The sequence below is a fragment of the Patiria miniata genome, unplaced genomic scaffold (assembly GCF_015706575.1).
Source record: "Patiria miniata isolate m_02_andy unplaced genomic scaffold, ASM1570657v1 HiC_scaffold_7, whole genome shotgun sequence".
Lineage (NCBI taxonomy): Eukaryota > Metazoa > Echinodermata > Asteroidea > Valvatida > Asterinidae > Patiria > Patiria miniata.
Window position 1 is genome coordinate 26,879,167 of NW_024037074.1, and position 18,433 is coordinate 26,897,599.

The 18,433-nt window shown below is 41.8% G+C and overlaps 1 protein-coding gene across 2 annotated transcripts in view; it reads right to left on the bottom strand.

The window, feature by feature from the left end:
* Window positions 1-2,878: 2,878 nt before the first annotated feature.
* The window catches only part of LOC119745494 (insulin gene enhancer protein ISL-1-like), a 37,261-nt gene continuing 21,706 nt past the window's right edge, over window positions 2,879-18,433 (bottom strand). For both annotated transcript variants that reach the window (XM_038221865.1, XM_038221866.1), the window contains exons 5-6: window positions 16,639-16,818; window positions 2,879-6,333 (exon numbers count right to left, since the gene is read on the bottom strand). In XM_038221865.1, the coding sequence (XP_038077793.1) occupies window positions 6,175-6,333; window positions 16,639-16,818 (339 nt within the window). In that variant the 3' untranslated portion in view covers window positions 2,879-6,174. The remainder of the gene's footprint in view (window positions 6,334-16,638; window positions 16,819-18,433) is intronic.

The window sequence follows — 18,433 nt, forward strand, 5'->3', positions numbered from 1 at the left end:
CTCATTAGAACCCCTAATCCTACCCAAGGCGTAATATCCGTTCCCCATCCCCACTAACTATGCAAGCCATTGGTTGTCACCTCCAACTGGCCAACTCACAGCCTTCACAGACACGCTTTTTGTACCTTCCACAAAACTTTTTGTTCGAAGGTTCCGTTGTCCAAGATATACCAAACAGGGTTTGTTATACAGTTCAATTGCTGGTCTTCCTGCTGCGTGTTCCCCAGTAAACACCCCAACTTATATGGAGGGCTGTGAAACGAATGTGAGAGGGACGAAGAAAAAAAAGAGCCACTGGCGATGTATCTGCCCTTTGTGTCCAGGAATCCTACAATAGTGGAAAGTTTTGAAAGAAACCACAGCTTGAGACCTCAGGTGCTGGAATGTCGATACTCGGCCATAAAAACAAACCCCACGCATGTCTCTCGCACTGCCGATACAAACAATGATATCTATTGAACTCATTGCACCAGTTCTGCTATTTCACCTAGGGACCATTCCCTATTCTTATCCTGGCTAAGGGATGGGATTATCAGCGGATTAGCCCCGGCGGCAAGCCTTCACAACTCCCTTCATTCAAAGCCACCGATCGGTTATTGATTCTCGTGATGTTAAACGGTGCTGAAAATTTTGCTAAAGCTGTCTTAAGCGGCACCCTTTCTGACTTTTTTGCGCCCCTCCAGCAGCTCCAATCATTCAAAGTTGGTTAATCCCGGCTAAAGTCTAGGGCCCTTGACTGACTCCCAGCCAAGTTAAATACAGACGATTTGGGGCTTACTTCCAATTTAACGGCTTCTTGTAGGCGTGATTTTTGGCGCGATTTAACAATACCTTTTGATTAGCCAGGACAGGAGTGCTGCTGCTAGACCCCACGTACCCCCGCTGGGCCGCCTTGGACCCCGAATTAGCACCCGTAATGATACCATTCAACACTCCCGAATGCCCCAAACACCCCTTAAATCGAGCCGACGGATTACCTTAGCAGAGGGAGAGGAGGAATCATGTTGTAGTTTTCTTTTTTGACCACGATCACCTGCGATTATTTTTTATTCCGATACATCTTTGTTACTGTCAGTGTCTATATATAATGGTTGTACACCCTAGACTGGATGCCATATGACACCAATGGTACTTCATGGCAGTATCTGACTCTGTCACTGTCTATATGGATCCTGCATGTAGAGTCCATCCTATGTATGGCACCTGGTGACAGTTCCCTTGCGATGATGAAGTCGACAGGTTCAGACCTTTGAAACCGCGGGCAAATACCGTATATTCTTATACCGTATATACCGTATATTCTTCACAGTTCCACTTATCTCCCCTTTTATTTTTAAGTAACACCAATCAAGAAAAACACAAAATCTTAAGCCTTAGTGCAAGAATAATATTGGTTTAGGGTTATAAGATGGGGTCGTGAGCGACTGTGGACATTACATGTTTTTACAGATAGTCGAGGCGCTTATTCAAATAACTGTTAACATTGACTTGATTTTAATGTTTTGACGTAAAGATATGCAGTCAGAACAGTTCCACCAACTCCCTGGGTAGAGGACCCATGAATCTAAGGTTCACGATACCTTGGTCGTATCCACTCCAAAACAAATGCGCTACTCAACAACATTTTCAATATACAATGTACATGTACTCTTATTTTCTTCCAGAAAACCATACCGAGTTTGTCGGGTCTCTGAAATATAATTCGTCTTTTAGCAAAATGGAGACATTTTATGATTCATGCCGATGGAAACGAGATGACTTTTTCAGTCTAAAGGTTCAAGGATTGGCAAACGGGGCTAAAATGTGTAGATCCAAACATGGAAAACGTCAACAGTAACATGATGACAGCAGACAGCAAAGAAACATAGTCGTATGTATTCTCAGTGCGTTCTGGGCATCAAGGAAGGACTACAGTAGCCAGTACACTGGTACTGCTTACTGGTGGAACATGACTGTTGCAATCGTACGGAGTCCTACATTGGGTTATTGTCCTAATTTCTCCACCAGCACTATTCAAACACCATCGATTTGGGATATGATGAGTGATTGCACTACATGTTCATAGCGGCGTCGTCTGATGTCAAACTAAACCAGTGAACTGATGCTTACCACACAAAGAACATTGTCTAGTTCGACTAAGCTGTTTATTTATTACAGCAGGAGATAAAACCGTATGAGGCTGGCGTAGGTAACGCCGTTGATGTCACAAAAGCCTGTTACGCATGGTTGATGTTGAATAGGTACCCTGTTCTGCATGGTGCATAATATTAAGCCTATGAATTTGAATATAGTGAGTGTAACCTGTCTAGCATCAGTACCTGTAACTTTTGGGGGCAATTAATTTAGTTAAGCCCAATTTGCTTTTCAAGTGCATGGGAACCAAAATGCAGATTAGAAGGGGTCTGTATGGCAGACAATAATATATTGGTCTAAACAGGCTGTTATAGCATCGAATTGGCTGTTTGAAGGTAAACTGCTGTTCGCTCCGTGGTATTTTTGTTAGTTTCGATTTGTTTTGTCATAAATAGAAAGGATGTACATGTAAATACAGGGAGGGGTTGTCAGGATATACCCCACTTGTTGACTATGGATGGGCCGTGCTGAGATAATCCCCGTCTGACCATGGTCTGACCAATATCCTTTTGTGTAAAAACATCATATGAAAAGGCGATAATTCTCAAGTACAGTCGACTCCCGTTAATACTCCGTTTGTATGAGCAACGGTAGGCCGTAAACTTATGAAATAAAAATAGCTACAGCAAGGTGTTCAAAGTCAGAACCTAAACACACATCAATAATTGCCTTATACTCCTCTGCAGCTGGATGCAACAATGTCCCTTTTATATAGAAAACATTACGCTGACGCAATGCATAAATATAGGTTTCAGCCACCGGTGATATCTTTATTTGCCAAAATGCGACTGGAAAACGTCACTTCATCTTAAATATACACCAGCAAATAGCAGTTACACCGACAACAAATAAGTTAGATCAAAAGTAAAAGGAAACGCCAATTCGTACATCATATCCACATCTTTTCTTTACATGAAAATAACTGGTGCACGTTGTATGTCCTATGTACACGTACAATTTTTCAGAATAACATGACTGTATTTCGTTATACGGTTAACACATACGATGAAGATAATATCAATATCAACAATATATCGACGGTAAACAATAGTCAGTATAAGCACTGCGACAAAGTAATGACTTCAACGAAGTAATGTAAAGTGATATTGCGTTTTGGTGCCCTATAAAATATAAACATACAGATACATTTATAATGGAGTAAGCCTTGTTTATCTACGCAAATGCCGATTAAAAAAACTGTCCTTTTTTTCTCGAAGAGAGTTGATAGTACAGATTGTGATTAGAATATTTGATCATCGACATATTGCTTCGTTTGGTGTGTTTCATAGGAATTAAGCATTGCACATAAATATACCATCATAAAGTAAGTCCAGTGACGAATACCTTACAGGAAGCTAGAACGACGTATTTGATGATGTCACCACAAATTGACAAACCCTAGTTTAAACCGTGACGCAGAATGTACGGTTCGTAAGAATTTACCAATTTATAGCATCATCTCCGTCGTGGGTTGTATTTTTGGTTTTAGGTTAGTGATTTGCTCCTGCCAAATCACAAAAGACCAGGTTCATTGACCCATTCTCTCCAGACAAAACACTAATCTCTGGTTAGGGTCTACACTTTTGCCGCTGCTCTTACCCTCTCGCCTATCTAGTGGTCATAGTTACCTCACGTTCGCTTTCTTGTGATTCTTTCACACACAAAAAATGAACGGGGAATGGAATTGCCAACGATTGTAAAATGAACAGACGAATTCTGTGCGGGTAGCAAAGCCAAGCGGGTCGTCGTGTGATTAGACTGAAAGGAAACCCAAATTCGGCTGCTGCTTGTGCCGTCACGGTTCGGCTGGAAATCGGCCTCGCCGGCCGCCCTATTGGAACTTTATTCAAATTCATAGAAAAGGGAAAGGTCGTGAACGGATACAAGAAGTGCTGGCAACCGAGAGGAGCACACGCAAAAAGAACCCAACTCATCCGTGATCGGGCACAACGTACACATTATATTGCCATGTTTTCACTTTTAAAATATTGGGACAATTAAAGAATTAAGGTGGGATGAACAAAGACACAAATGTTATTACCAGCCCTTGTTTTTCTGAAACTGTGGAATATCTTTGAATGGGCCAAATGATATATACAAATAAGTCTATCTGAATTTACACAACGAAGTACATGTAATACCTTTCAATAAATAATGAAAATGAACCAAACTTTTTTATAATTTACATGGTGTGAGCGTAGCCACTGCAAGTACGCATACATGTACCTCCAAAAAAAGAGGGAAAAAAACCCGAATCATTCAAAATTGAATATAGTATATACTGGCAAGAAACAAAATATTAAAAACAACTTTGCAACATGGGGCTAAATGCCCGAGATTGGGTGAGATGCTTGATGCAGCCTCTCATACTTAACTGACGGGAAAGACACATCTTAAAAATAAAGCATTAAAATTAGAAAACATTTGAAGGTTTGAAACTGGAACCTTTGTGTCGGTATCTGTCCCGTTAAGTCCAAGATATTATGCATATGCCGGCCCAAAACCGTACAAGCATGTTGTAGCCAGCACAAATAGTGGATTTGTTATCGGGGCAACATCAAGCTAGGAATTAAGCAATGACGTCATATTTAACATTGCCTGCTTTGCATATCGGCATTTATAGGAGCTACTGTTAGCTGCCGACAAGTTAGGATCTCTCTCAGGCGTTTGAACTTCTAAAAGCCAAACTATACTTGAAAAGTGAGATTGGAATATATTATCCCTGATTTTTGATCCTGAAGGAGAGCCATGAATGAAAAGACCATTTTCACTTCAGTGTTGCTAAACAGTAGTAAAAGATTGACGAAAATCATACCTAACGTGTACACCAACATGCAGCAAGATACTCTAGATTTAAACAAATTGAAGCTCTACGTGATATCATCAATGTAATATGAATGAAAAATCGGAAACTATAGGTTCAATGTACATCTCTATGCAACCGATCCGAAAAACGGAGTGGTTTATGTTCAAAGAGTGTACTGATTCATGAAAAGGCCATGCGGTATAGACGGATTTCAAATCAGTTCTGAAACCGAGTGCCTTCAGTGTTCTCTTTTGTGGTTAGGATTAAACAAAGTAAAGGTTCGCAATACCATCAAAATGGCTAAGCACTCAGAACATTTCATTGGATTCTAATTTAAATCCGTCTATGCGAAGTCGAAACCAAACAAACATTTATACTGGATGGCGAGTTTTGTATTGCAATCGATATTTTCGTACTTCCAGCTTGCAAAAAATAAAATGCCGTTCATGCATTATTTTCGAAAACATTGTAGGCCCTAATTTGTAAAACTACTTGATGCTCATCATTATGTAAAACCCTCTTCATTACTTATGGTGGAAACGCAATGTATTTCAAATGTGACAATCTGTGTTAACCAAACGAAATTAATTGCACAAACTTAAGGCCTGGTGTGCACTGCGTAGTGAAGCAGGAATGTTCGTTTTTATTTTACCGTAAGCTCAAATCATGAACAGGAATTTTAACATCAAGCAACATTCCTGCACTAGATTTGAGGGCGACGAGCATCAACGTTTTCACAACTTATGAAATTCGCAGTGCCCCGTCAGTCAGTGAACGCATAGAGTATACATGTAGTCATGCGTGCAAACATGTAACTGTAGTAGTCGACTACACGTGCTGACAGTTGTTTCTCTGTGAATGAATTCATTTTGATCCAAACTGTATTCAAACCTTTGCCGACTGACACGCCATGTTGCTCCGTGGTTGCACTCTTTGGCCTGGATATTTGCTTTGAGTGCCTTGGGATCCTTCGTACACATCTATGGTCACATCTTCCTGGATAAACGGTGTTAATCCGCAGCAGGACTCGAACCTCCCATCATGACATTCCCTGTTTATGCTGAACACACTTTTCCTGTTTCACTAAAGCGCCTCTTTAATGTTGTAAAGGGGGTTGAGAAGTCAAGTCTCTCACCCTTCTGCACATCAGCTCATATTCCACGGCGAAGGTTTCAACTTCAAGTATTATACTGCACAATGGAAAGTCGATGAGTACTTAAAACGCAAAATCCACGTCAATCGCTGACGCTTAGCGAATCCATCCGATCCATGTGGCCGTTGGAACCGCCATGTACCCGGTCAGATGAATCCGGCGTTGGCGGTAAACTCATAATTGCAGAGTTATCGTCTCGCATATCCTTGGACTGCCCGAGGTTCTGTTCGGAAAAGTTAACCTGCATCCGAAAAAAGTAAAAGAAACAATACATAAATTGTCTATAAGTCATGGTCGCAATAATACATGCAATTTCTCAATTCACATTATTAACCGCAGTCTAAAGAGTTGAAAGCACATGGAAACGATGGGTTAATGAATAACAATTCAAATTTTTATAGAAGTTTCCAGCAATTTACACAATGTTACAGTGATTCATTTATTACTCCTGTTAAAAAAATGCCTAAAGCGTACATCAACAAGACACAAACTCTCAGTTATATAAGAAAGGTGTAAGGAGTCTTCAGTAAACTAAATGCAATATGTAACTACAGAGTTTGAAATAGATTGCCAGAGATTATAGGAAATTATGTGTGAGATGATAATAAATGGATGCGCCTGCGGCGAGTGAGCTAAATTTCACTGCCTGAGAGAGACGGCATTAAAAACTGCTAAGACGCAAGGCGAATCGAATGGGTAATCTTATTAAGTTATTGCCTGGTGAGAAATCATGAAGACGATGACCAAACAAAGTCAGCAAGTGATACTGTGAGTACACACTAGGCAGCCAAGGGAGAGATCCGTGGTGGAAAGACGCTGAAAATGAATCCCAGAGTTCGTGATTCCATCAAGAGTTCTGTGTGCTCTTCTCTTATACCATCTATCGCCGACCCAGCTTACAATACAGACAACAAAAATCAGTGGTCTGTTACTGTATTGATGTTTGCAATAGACAAGAAGGGGCAATGTAAAACATCGTCACAATGTCGGCAGATGTTTGTAATTCGATTATATATTTGATTGACAACGGGCAGTCCCTATTGACGAAATCGACAGTTAAAGTTGTGATGTCTAAACCACAGGAGTGAACAAAGCATGTAGGCCTAAACTAGTGCTTCGATTGTTTAAGGAGTACATAGGAAAATTGAATATTGTTCCAAAGAAGAAGACCCTGGTGCAAGACAGTTGATAAATATGAGGATGTTCTCACTTTATTTAGATGAACTTAACCTGCTGACCCAGTGTGAATATCGGTGTTTTAAAGAAAAAGCGATTTTATGTTCAAAGGTAAAATTAAAAAGTATACATTAACGCAAACAATGATATTTATAAATTTCATAATACAGACGCTGTTTCCTACTAATGAACATTGGTGAACGGTAGTGATCCCTAAAACTAAAGCCATTAACCAATTTCAAAGATTTTTTCGAATAATTTATCGAGGTAGGTTTTAAAAGTTCATGGTTGAAAGTGTGTGTCGTGAAATAAAAACAAAATCAAGACAGACACAAGGTAAGAAAGATTCAACCCCCCCCCCAAAAAAAAAAGATGAGAAGAAAGAGACAGAAAGAAAGGAAGGAAAAAAAAACACAAGGCTGAACGGATCGATAGAATGCAAGGCATCCCACCCCGGTAATAATAGCCGTCTTCTCTGGCTCCCGTAACGAGATATACTTCGGTAATGATGCGTGTTACACGCCGATCTGAAACGGACGCGAAGGGCCCTTGGCCCTGGCTATAGCCAAGACGGGGGAGAGATCTGTTACGGGGGTTGTGGGAGTCTAGGGTTCTCCCTTCCCTGTTTTTTCGGCCGTTCCTAAGCCCAAATTTCCGGCCGAGCGAGCACGGGACGTGTCGCCAACAAAACAGAGTCGCTCGGTGCAGCCCGTCATGGTCGTGTGAATGTAGAAAGAACTGGCTTGCGAGGACGGTACAGCAGCTACGAGGAGACAAGATGAAAATGTCCCCGTTTGTCATGCTATATAGCAGGAGTCTTGCCTTACACGATGACACGCCATGCATGCCATTCAAATAGACGTTGTAATGCACTTCGTACAATGACCCTCTGCCGAGGTTTTTTGTTATGCTTGGTTTTATTTTGCTTTACCCTTTTATTTATTTCTTTTTTTACAAACTGTACAGATTACTAGCCACTCTACAAATTTATTAGAATTCCCTGTGTCTAATTATTGCGGTTACTAAACCACACGATGAATACCATAACGGGTGCAGAGCCATAGGTATGATAGACACAATGCATCGTATATGCAGCCGATCTAACGTTCAAAACACATGCACACACGTAGAAAATATACCACATCATTAGCACGTCCAACGCAAGCTCCTCCACCAGAAGAAGTCATACCTCTTGACAGCTCATAGATACCAGCATTTCAAAATTCCCCCCAAAAGGTCTACGAGGTGATAACTACAGTGATGGCTAGTATAGGACACCCAAGTACATAGTATGTACATGTACATGGATATTGTGCAAAATGTGCATCCAGTTTGAGGAGGATGATACCAAGCCGGACTGACTGTAGAAACCAATGGGTATACGCAAAGACAGATTCCTGACTTACAAACCTGGCAACAACCAGCATCATAATGGGGAAGTTTTTTATTGTTAGGCAAATTAGGACCGAGTTATGGGGACTTACTGCTGCCCCATCAGCGTCTTCGGTCCCCATAGTACCATGGGACAACTCGTGTGTAGTCCCCACAACTACGGAACAAGTGTGCGTGTACCTGTGAAAGTGTGGAGGTAGTGACCAGAATGCAAACTTTGGTGTCATGGCCTCATGAACAGGACTGGGGTAATAACTGTGAAGCGCTTTGAGACATTTGGTATAAAGCGCTATATTTGCACCGCATTATTAGTACATGTATTATTATAATCATAATTTTATACGAAGAAAGTTCTTCTAAAGTGTACATGAATTAATTTTCATGAAAGATTATAAGGTTCTGACTGTCTGTACACATTTTCATGCACCAAGTATGTATATATTATCCAGTACTAATCGAGATACTTCAATACCTCATCATCGAAAGGTCATTTGTGAACATTGGAATGAATACACCCACACGCCAAGTGTAACAGGATATTGTGTCTCGAATAATGTAAACCATGCAACTTGCATGATGACATAATCCTGTTTTACACACCCAAGATATTAATTTCGTTGACACTGTATGCTTCATCCTTCATTCAAGCCATATCGATGTGGAAGTTTGACTTAGAAAGCGTGTCGTTAAACTCCAGCACGACTACATCGTGTGATGGAAATATCCCGACTACATAGAGGCCCACGTTGCAAATCCTTTTTTGCTTTGTGATGACCAAATGAATGGTTTCTCCACCAGTCAAGGAGACAAAGCGAGGCGAGATATACCCAGATCTAGACCATTGCCTCTTCCTTTTTTACATTAGAAATGTTCGTATGTACTGCTGTGCGTCTTCACTGTACAATCTGGTATATCCTCGCTGCATGTCGAGCGTTATCAGCCTTAGGGGAGAGTATGCGATAGGCAGTTCAGCAATCAGGACACGTACGGTAAGGCAGCAGCGGAACCACTCTACAAAGCCATGGGGACGAGGCAATACATTATGGACTACTGGATAGGAGGCAACTCGTAATCTGGGTCATTTTGTTTGTAAGTCACTATATACAAATACAGACCGAAGCCACCGCTACACTAAATATTCAAATTGTCGGTTTAGTATGCTCGTATACATTATACGGCCCTCAACCAAAACAAACGACTAACAACTAAAGAACGATGTGTTTAAGGAATGGACTAAAATTGAAATATTCCTTCAAAAAATTTGCTATGGAAGCGAAGAGATCGTCTTAGCCTATCTCGTTTGAATAGGCCAAAATGTAAAACTCTGTTGTAAACATAACAAAGATATACTGACTATTACAACTGCAATCAATAAGACGTTTGCAATATTTTGAATTACAAATGGCTTCGACTACCGAACAAATTAAAATCCCATTCTGATCTATATTTTCTACTCATGTCCTTAAAAAAAATCATCTCGATGGTGAAAAATCGTTACCATGATGGAATATTGCGATATCTCACAGCAGTGATGAAACATATCCAGATCCTCTGTGTAACCACGTGCCACACAAAAGGTATTCATTTCACATGCCATACATTTTGGCGGGATTCAAAAGCAATCTCAACGCTGATCATGCCATTCCAATTCCATCTTAGACTTGGCTCAAGTCTGATCCTGCCCGTCATTTGTGCCAATTACGCCACAATATAAATATGATGTTATGAGTTCTTTAAGATACGCACCCTCCCGGTCACGTTATTGTCCATGTTAGGAAACAAAGACTAGATAATGGTCAATCTGCCAAGTGTGAAAACATTCTAGTGAACTCATCCATACCATACTGGGTAGCGACCACCCAATTTTGCAGAAAACGGAGAATGCGATTTGTGTGGAGTCGAGGAGACGGCGCCGCCAACGTTGCCAACGTATCTGAAATGTATTTCGATCTCGCGAATCAAGCACTGATAAAGATATTACGAAGTAAAGAGAACACAAGGCTTAGCTAGCTCTGTCCCACATACACAGGCAGCCATTAGAAAGCTTGCCACAGCTTTGCTATGGTACTTTAACTGACTGGTAAATTATCAAATACAATAATGGTAAATTATGGCATTAACATTGTACACCAATCCAGGAGCCTACACAAAAATGGTGGTCTGAAGACAATGGTGGAAGTACTGTGTAAGCTATTGTACAGTAACAGTGTGCCATCCATGACGGTTAATATACTCTGAACGATAAACGGACAAACGCTTTCGCCATGAAAGGGCCCAGCTTGAGCATATTGCGACAGGAAAATGAAAACAAAAAAGTGGGGTGTCGTGTCGGATCTGCTAAGTAGGATTTAAGAATACTGAGCACATGCATTCATTTAAATGCACATGATGTACATGCTCGTATGGACTGACCTTGGTCCTCAGGCCGACATGTGAGGACAGCGTACATGTTTGGGATTCTTAGTCAAATCCGACTTGAGTCAAGTCTAACTTCATCAAGGGAAGACGATACGTCCGGCATATTGTGAGATCACACAATCGGTCCGCGGACGAAACGAGTGGTCGTGTGTCAGTGGTACGGGTATGTGTTTATTACAACACGAGTTAACGTCTCATTTTTCTTCCCTTGATGAATGGAAAGTATATAATGACAAGAGAAGTGGAAGATTGGGTACCCGTCCAAATGTCGAACTTGAATTGACAACCGCATAAAGGACGAACCTGACCGAGCGGCATCCGATTGAGATTATTTGGTGCAACACAAGATACATCACATTGTAAGACTGCTGATAGTCATTAAAAAAAACCCTGCTTTTATTTTGTTTTGGGTAATATATTTTTTCTTTTTCTTTGAATGTTGTTTGTTTGATTTGACTGAAGACTATTAAAGGGATAATTAAGGACCTGAAACAAAAACTCAGGTGTCTATCATGTCTATCAGTCCCGGCCCAGCCTACAAGTTGATGTTAGATTTAGTTGAAATCAAAGCAAATGCATGACTGTGCCAAATGCTGCCATCGTCCTCTGTGATTTGAAATTCAACTAGCAGCCTTAGCAGAGCGAAAATGCAGAAAGACATGATGTAAATATCAAACCGGAAGTCCAGTGATCTTGATATCTTAAAACATCTCTACCAATAATCCATTCAGAATAATCCACGTTCTAGATTTTCGTGTTGGTGATACTGCGACATAGGTATTGTATTCTGATCGAAGAGTTAATCCATTATTCTAATATTGGCATCGAATGTGCAGGTTCTGACATTGATTTCTTGACACGAAAATGTCAAGTTATATTGTAACTCTTTAAGGAAATTTTCGAAGAGAGCTTTCAGTTTCAACCTCCCTCCCCGGGGCCGAACCCCGACGGGGCTGACTTTGCACATCCGTATTATTTCCCTCTCGTAGTGATTTTCCACAACGCTAGATTCGGAAGTGCCACACTAAGACCACAATCGGTGAAAGAGGGTTTTTTGTAGCGGTTACTTTTCGACATTGGACCCAGCAATTTCCGCCTGGTCGCTCATTATCGGGTTTCCCACTTTGAATATTGCTTGGAAGGTTTCAGCAATGGCGCGAAAGAGAACAGGGAGGGAAGACAATAAAAAGTCCGAGAGAAGCGCGGGATGTGCAGATCATGTCCTCCGGACATGATGGAGCGCAGGACCCGCCAACGAGTTGCAATCATCCGGTAGCCGAGGCCTCGACTCTGGGAACCGAATACCAACCAAACAAAATCCCGCACTGAACCCAGAGGACGCTCCGTAGAGTTCCGGCTGTAATGCCGGATGAATAACAGCACTCGGACGCTTTCTCCTTTTGGCTATGTTGATTTGCCATAGCTAGGATTTGAGCTGTATTGCATCAGAAAAAAAACAAGTTTTATAGATCCAGTTCAAACACATGCTTCCAGTAGAAACTCGCTCATTTCCCCCACCATTCTGCATGTATTTTGCAATCATGTCTATAGTGGCGTCATGGGCGTCGCGAGGGGGGGGGGGGAGCAAGGGGGCGCTTGCCCCCCCCCCCCCCCAAGGGCGGATCCAGAACACAATTTTTGGGGGGCCAAAAAAAATTTTGGTCCCCCAAAAAAGTGGGTCAAAAAATTACGGCGTGGGGTTCGGGGCCCGCTTAAGGGCCCCGAAATTTTTTTGGATTCTAGATGCTCTGTGGTGCGATCTGAGGCAATTTCTGACCACCTTAACCAATGTTTTTTGAAGAAAAGATGGTGGTGTACTCATTGCCTGTCTTTATTGCGATGTCACATAAAAAAAAAAAAAAATGGTTTCGTTTTTGGGGGGGGGGGGCCATGGCCCCCTTTGGCCCCCCCCCTGGATCCGCCCTTGCCCCCCCCCCCCGACAAGTAAAAAAAATATATAAAAGGAGGAAAAAGAGACAAAAGAAAAGAAAAAGAGACGCGAAGTCATATTGTTGTAAATTTAATGGGTTGGGGGGGGGGAATGTCCCTGCCCACCTTCGAAAAAATGACCAATCGGGAAAATGCTGGAAAATATAGGGATTTGGGGGGAAAATGTGCTTTGCCCCCCCCCCCCCCTCTAGAAAAAAATCCTGGCGACGCCCATGAGTGGCGTCAAAAAATGAACCAATGTTTCAGTAATTTAAGACAATAAGATTCAAAATCGAGGGTCGTGCGCATGTTCTGTATTTTTTTTCTGTTTATCTCGCGCTCTGATGCGTTGATGGGGGCTTTTCGTATGTACGCTGACTGAATCCTGGAACAATAGGACGACAGCACAGACTCAATCATTCCATGAAGAGCTAGGGCGACAGAGAGTTGAGTCAAGGCGAGAGATCTTTAAGCCGAATTGAAAGGCTGAGGGGACAGAGTACAAACACGACCTGATGAGGCGAGACATCATCTACTGACACAAACGGACTGCCATATTAGCCTCACACTACGGCGCCGAGCCCGTTCGGGTGAAAATTAGCTAGTAATGAACACCGAATGCTTGAACAGGGAGCAAGAGCACCACAATGACACGACGGGTCGGGACAGCAGGACAAGGCCGGGGGAAAACTGAGCACGGATGCGGGGTGATGAGACGAGAGCGTGGCCCGGCCTGTTAATTTGCCTGTCGTCCCCTCGTTCGCTTTCAATCTGCGGACATGTTTGCTGAAATTACCCGGGCGACTTCAGGCCCGCGAGAGGGATTAGGGGCGGACATCAGAAGGCGCTCACTACTGCCAGAAATCACATTTTGTATTTAAGAAGGTCAAGAAGATAACCCGATCAGTGAGGACAGCCAGGATAAATAAACAGAACGGATGGAGTAACGGGGAAAGTCTGTGCATGAATGAAGCCTTGCTGATTAAATATTATGGCAATATTTGAATAAGAATGCAGACGCAAAGAGAAAATCCGCTTTTATTCCATCTGCTGAGCTTATTTCGGTCAAGCATGCATGAATAGCGAATTGAGTCATCTTCACTGGAGATAAACACACATGTTTTTTTAATGGCAAATAAACGCGGTTAAACGATTTCTTTGTTAATAATAGGCCTAACAAAACATTCTGTTAACCCACTAACTCAAACTTTGATATTTTAGGCCTAGTAAAACAAATAAACCAGTTTCTCGTCCTTTTGCAATATTTTGTGTATATTTCATGTGTTTCCAGCAAACTTGTAGCTATGTGTGCAAGTTCAAAATCCGGTAGAAAGGGTGACGGCTCCTTTTGAAAAAAGTATCAGCAAAAGAGTCCATAAAATGGAAAAATCCACTCGCTATCTTTAAAAATCCGCCATCTTGGGGAAGAATAAAAAAAAATCCGGATGAGAAACTATTTTTGTTTACTTGGCCTAATATTTCTGAAGCATTTCGTGTTTGAAAATCGCTGCACGTAAGCAATAATATTCATAGTACCTTGTCATATTGTCATAATAACATACAAATGAATTCTAAGTTGCGAAGACGTGATCGTTATGTTTTCTTTTAAAAAGCATCCCCCAACCAAAATGGCCTACTCGGCCAGCGAGGATTTTGGTGACCCGTAAGAACCCTCCTAGGAAGATCATTTACCTTCACTTTTCATCGAAAGCGAATTGCAATATTCATTTCCTTACTAATAAAAGAAAGAGGTAGAAGTGATTTACCCGGCTAGGTTTCAAATTAATCAGCCATTTGAATTTGTCCACGTCTCGGGTTTCCAATTCGTTTCTGCATTCATTAACATTGATTCATCATTGGAACTGCAAACGACCCGGCTTAATGCATTCGTGACTAAAACTAGCGGAACTTAAGCTTTAATCTGCAGTAAGTTAGCTTCTTTCAGCTACTCGAAGGAGTGCCTAGCGGTACAAGAAAATAAATGACAATTTGTTCTAATGCGAGACTAATCCTGTTGACGATGGAAAAATAAGTAAGACATTTGTATTTGAATTTCTTACAAGAAATTCTGAATTTCTGACAAATGTATTTTTACGTAGGCCTATATGCACATCCATTGATATAGTTCGCGGCTCTGCATGTAGACCCACACATACTTTTGGATTGATTTCTGTAGAATCCGCACATACATGTTAATTGCGCACGCGCAACAAATTGTGTTTGTAAAAAAAAAGACTAAGGTTTTCATTTATAATGTCGATGTTCAAAGACTGAAGTTGATGTAGTACATAATAATGAGACAATGTGTGGCGGTCCTTGCTATATATTCTTACTCGGTCAACTTTCAACAAGTTATATGGTGGTTTGTTACACAACCAGTATTCTCCCGCCAAGAAAGTCCAGATCAACGGCTCGATACCAACAATGGATGTCAAATCCCACAGCGGGTGTGACGGCCCACCCATCTGGTGCGACTGAACGCTGACAAAGTAGTCCCTGAACATTCTATCTTAGCAGTTATCCGATACACACGTGCTAACGTTAAGAAAGGCGAGTATTTTTCAGCTTCTCTTTCAGTGACAGTTCTCCAGTCAGGCATTATAAAGCCACTCGAAGAGAGACACATCGACGGCCATTTCGTGAAAATTCAAGGTATCCGCAGCCACAGCAACAAGTGACGCAATTCAAGCAACACTCACGTCCCGGGATCGTGATACTTCACACGTCAAAAACCTGCTCCTCGAGCTCATTGTATTAGTTTACGAAAACCCCCTCATGAAAATGTACGAAAAAGTCGTTGAGTCCGGATGAAGTATGACTCTTGGGACAACAACTTTGTTACGCAGCAAAATCACGAATTCGGATCCAAGACGTCAGCTATTCATTATTTCCACCGACCGCGATCTGTATAAATCATTCTGAGTCCTGCTCACTACCACCACCGCCGAACAAGGGCAGTCTAGTTCTTCAGACAATTTCACAGTTATTTCGAGCGTCCTTAATCCTCCTGAAATCCGAAGGACTGTCATTTAAATCCCCCCGCTTGTACTTTTTATAAGCCCAAACCCCCAAAAGGCCAAACAAGTTTCAGGGAGAAATACATAAGGGTGAGTCCACGTGTCCAATGATTGGGCCGATCTTTAAGTGCAACGTTCAACCACAGATAACAGTTTGCACAAAAAAATATCATGCAACTTTCGAGACATGTTTATAGTGATTCTGATTATGGTGTCGATATCTACTTAATACTATTCTCTGAATACTTTCTTATACTCTTACACTCTATAAATTATTGTTTAATAATAATTGGTTAAGACGGTGATCAAGAGATATATACTTGCTACTTCCAGAATGTGTAATTTACTTCGTCTTAGAACCATCAAATGATAGGGTGACCCAAAAGCAACTTGGAAAAATGCCCACATTGTTTGAAATCACCTTTTCTGGTCCGCATACGCGAATACGTCGGTCTTTTCACTCGAAACCACCATGTTTGTTTTTGATGTTACAATTGCTCACACAATAATGTTGGTATTTTTTTTCTAAATTTCACTCATGAATTAGTTATCAGACGTAGCCTACATGGCGCCCGATTTTCGTACACAGAACAAGAGATTCGTGGAAGACTCACCAGTTGTTGGAAAGGCGGTTGTTCGATATCGCTTTGCAGCGCAAAGTCACTCAGGGCCTTCCATGGTGGCTGGTAGCTCTGTACTTCAACCTGGTTACCCTGCATCTGTGAATCGTGCCTGACAGGACTTGAGGCAACCATTGGTACACCGTTGAAATTCTGAACCCTCCGACTGGGATCCTGTTAGGGATAAGGAAGGAGGGTTGATCAAGTGGGAAAAGAACCAAATTAAGCATTATAAGGTGAAGTCAAACTCAGGTTTACTTACGAAAACTGAAAGCATTATACCAGTCATATCGCACGTGATGCAGGATTTATAATTGCTAGCGACAGGGAATATTTTTTTTTTTTGGGGGGGGGGGAGGAGGGGCCAGGGACTAGCCTGCTTCTACACTGTGTTTGCATGTCATTAACACCACACGTAATCTACACGTACAAATTATCAGGGTAACTAGGCATAGGTCTGTGATCAGCACCAACAAGTTGACTTTGTTAACTTAAAGGGAACTTTAGCATAAGGTCGGCTCAGAATGAGCAGGAGAAGAGGAGTAACCGACAAAGTCGTGACGGCGCATGGGCCATGCGCGGCACTGTGGGACAAAATACCGAATGAATCTTGCGATTCGTATCTCGAATCCAAATTTCTTTTTAGATTTCTGTACATTTCCCGTAATTGTGTCGTACAGTGGAATACAATAGGGGTAGTCTCATCACAAGATCTCGTATTGTGATAAATTGATTGACCAAAACCAAATCAGTACTAAGGTAAGTAGGTGCACGCCATACGTTATTCAAGAAAGAATTAGACTGTGTTCTGGTCGTGCAGCAATTAGGCTTATTTATACTGAGTTGGAACACACCGGCCAAACGTAATTGAATTTGAACCCTGCTACAATCTAATATTAGATCAAATTAATTTGGAACTGCGTTCCACGACTACAACGAATAATTCAGTGTTAGGAATGCACTCATTCGTTTAAAAAAGTGCATCGCCATTTCAACCCGGGTAGACCTTCCTGCACCGGATATTATACGTCGTTTAAAATTTTTAGAAAAGAGCAAATGCACTTTATCGGAGCTGTTGTCCACCACAGAAATTGTCCGATAAACAGTCAGATTCTCTCAGTTTTCGGTGACGATTTTAATCACGGCTCGACCTTGAACACCGGCTTAGCTTCCGAGATGACGTTAATTTTCTGATTTTTGCTGGAGGCCCTTGGGGGGTTTGCTTGGATAGTCGTATATAGCGCGTGTAATGTTAAGCAGAGGTTATGGAAATCAGACTGGGGGACGGCACAGGGAGCGATGGTAAGTTGGGGCATGGCCTGGAGTTAGCCTTGCATATGAGCCCGGCAGAGATTCCTCGCTTCTGACACAAAGACTCCGACCTTCATGGGATTACAGCGGCGAAGAGCCTGACTGCGCAGCCAGCTAATGAAACAAGCTGTCAGTCGCTGCGGTGCATTCGATTTGCCGCACCACTGACGCGCGAAAATGAAGAGCTACGAGCGACAGGACACATGCCAGCGTCTAGCGGTGAGTTCGGGCCGAACACAGGCACGCTTGCACCGCTGGACAAAGGGTCCTCGCTCGTGCTAGCTCACGGTAATCATTGCGGAACATGGTCATGGCCAAGCTCGACACTAGAATAATTACACTTCGTGTTTGATTCTTATGTTTTGAGGAAGGGAAATCATGTGCGGCTAAAATGAACGAATGAAGATTATGATTGGAAAATTGGAAGGGATGCATAAAAAAATTGTGAATTGACAGAAAAATATTTAAATGTCACGGG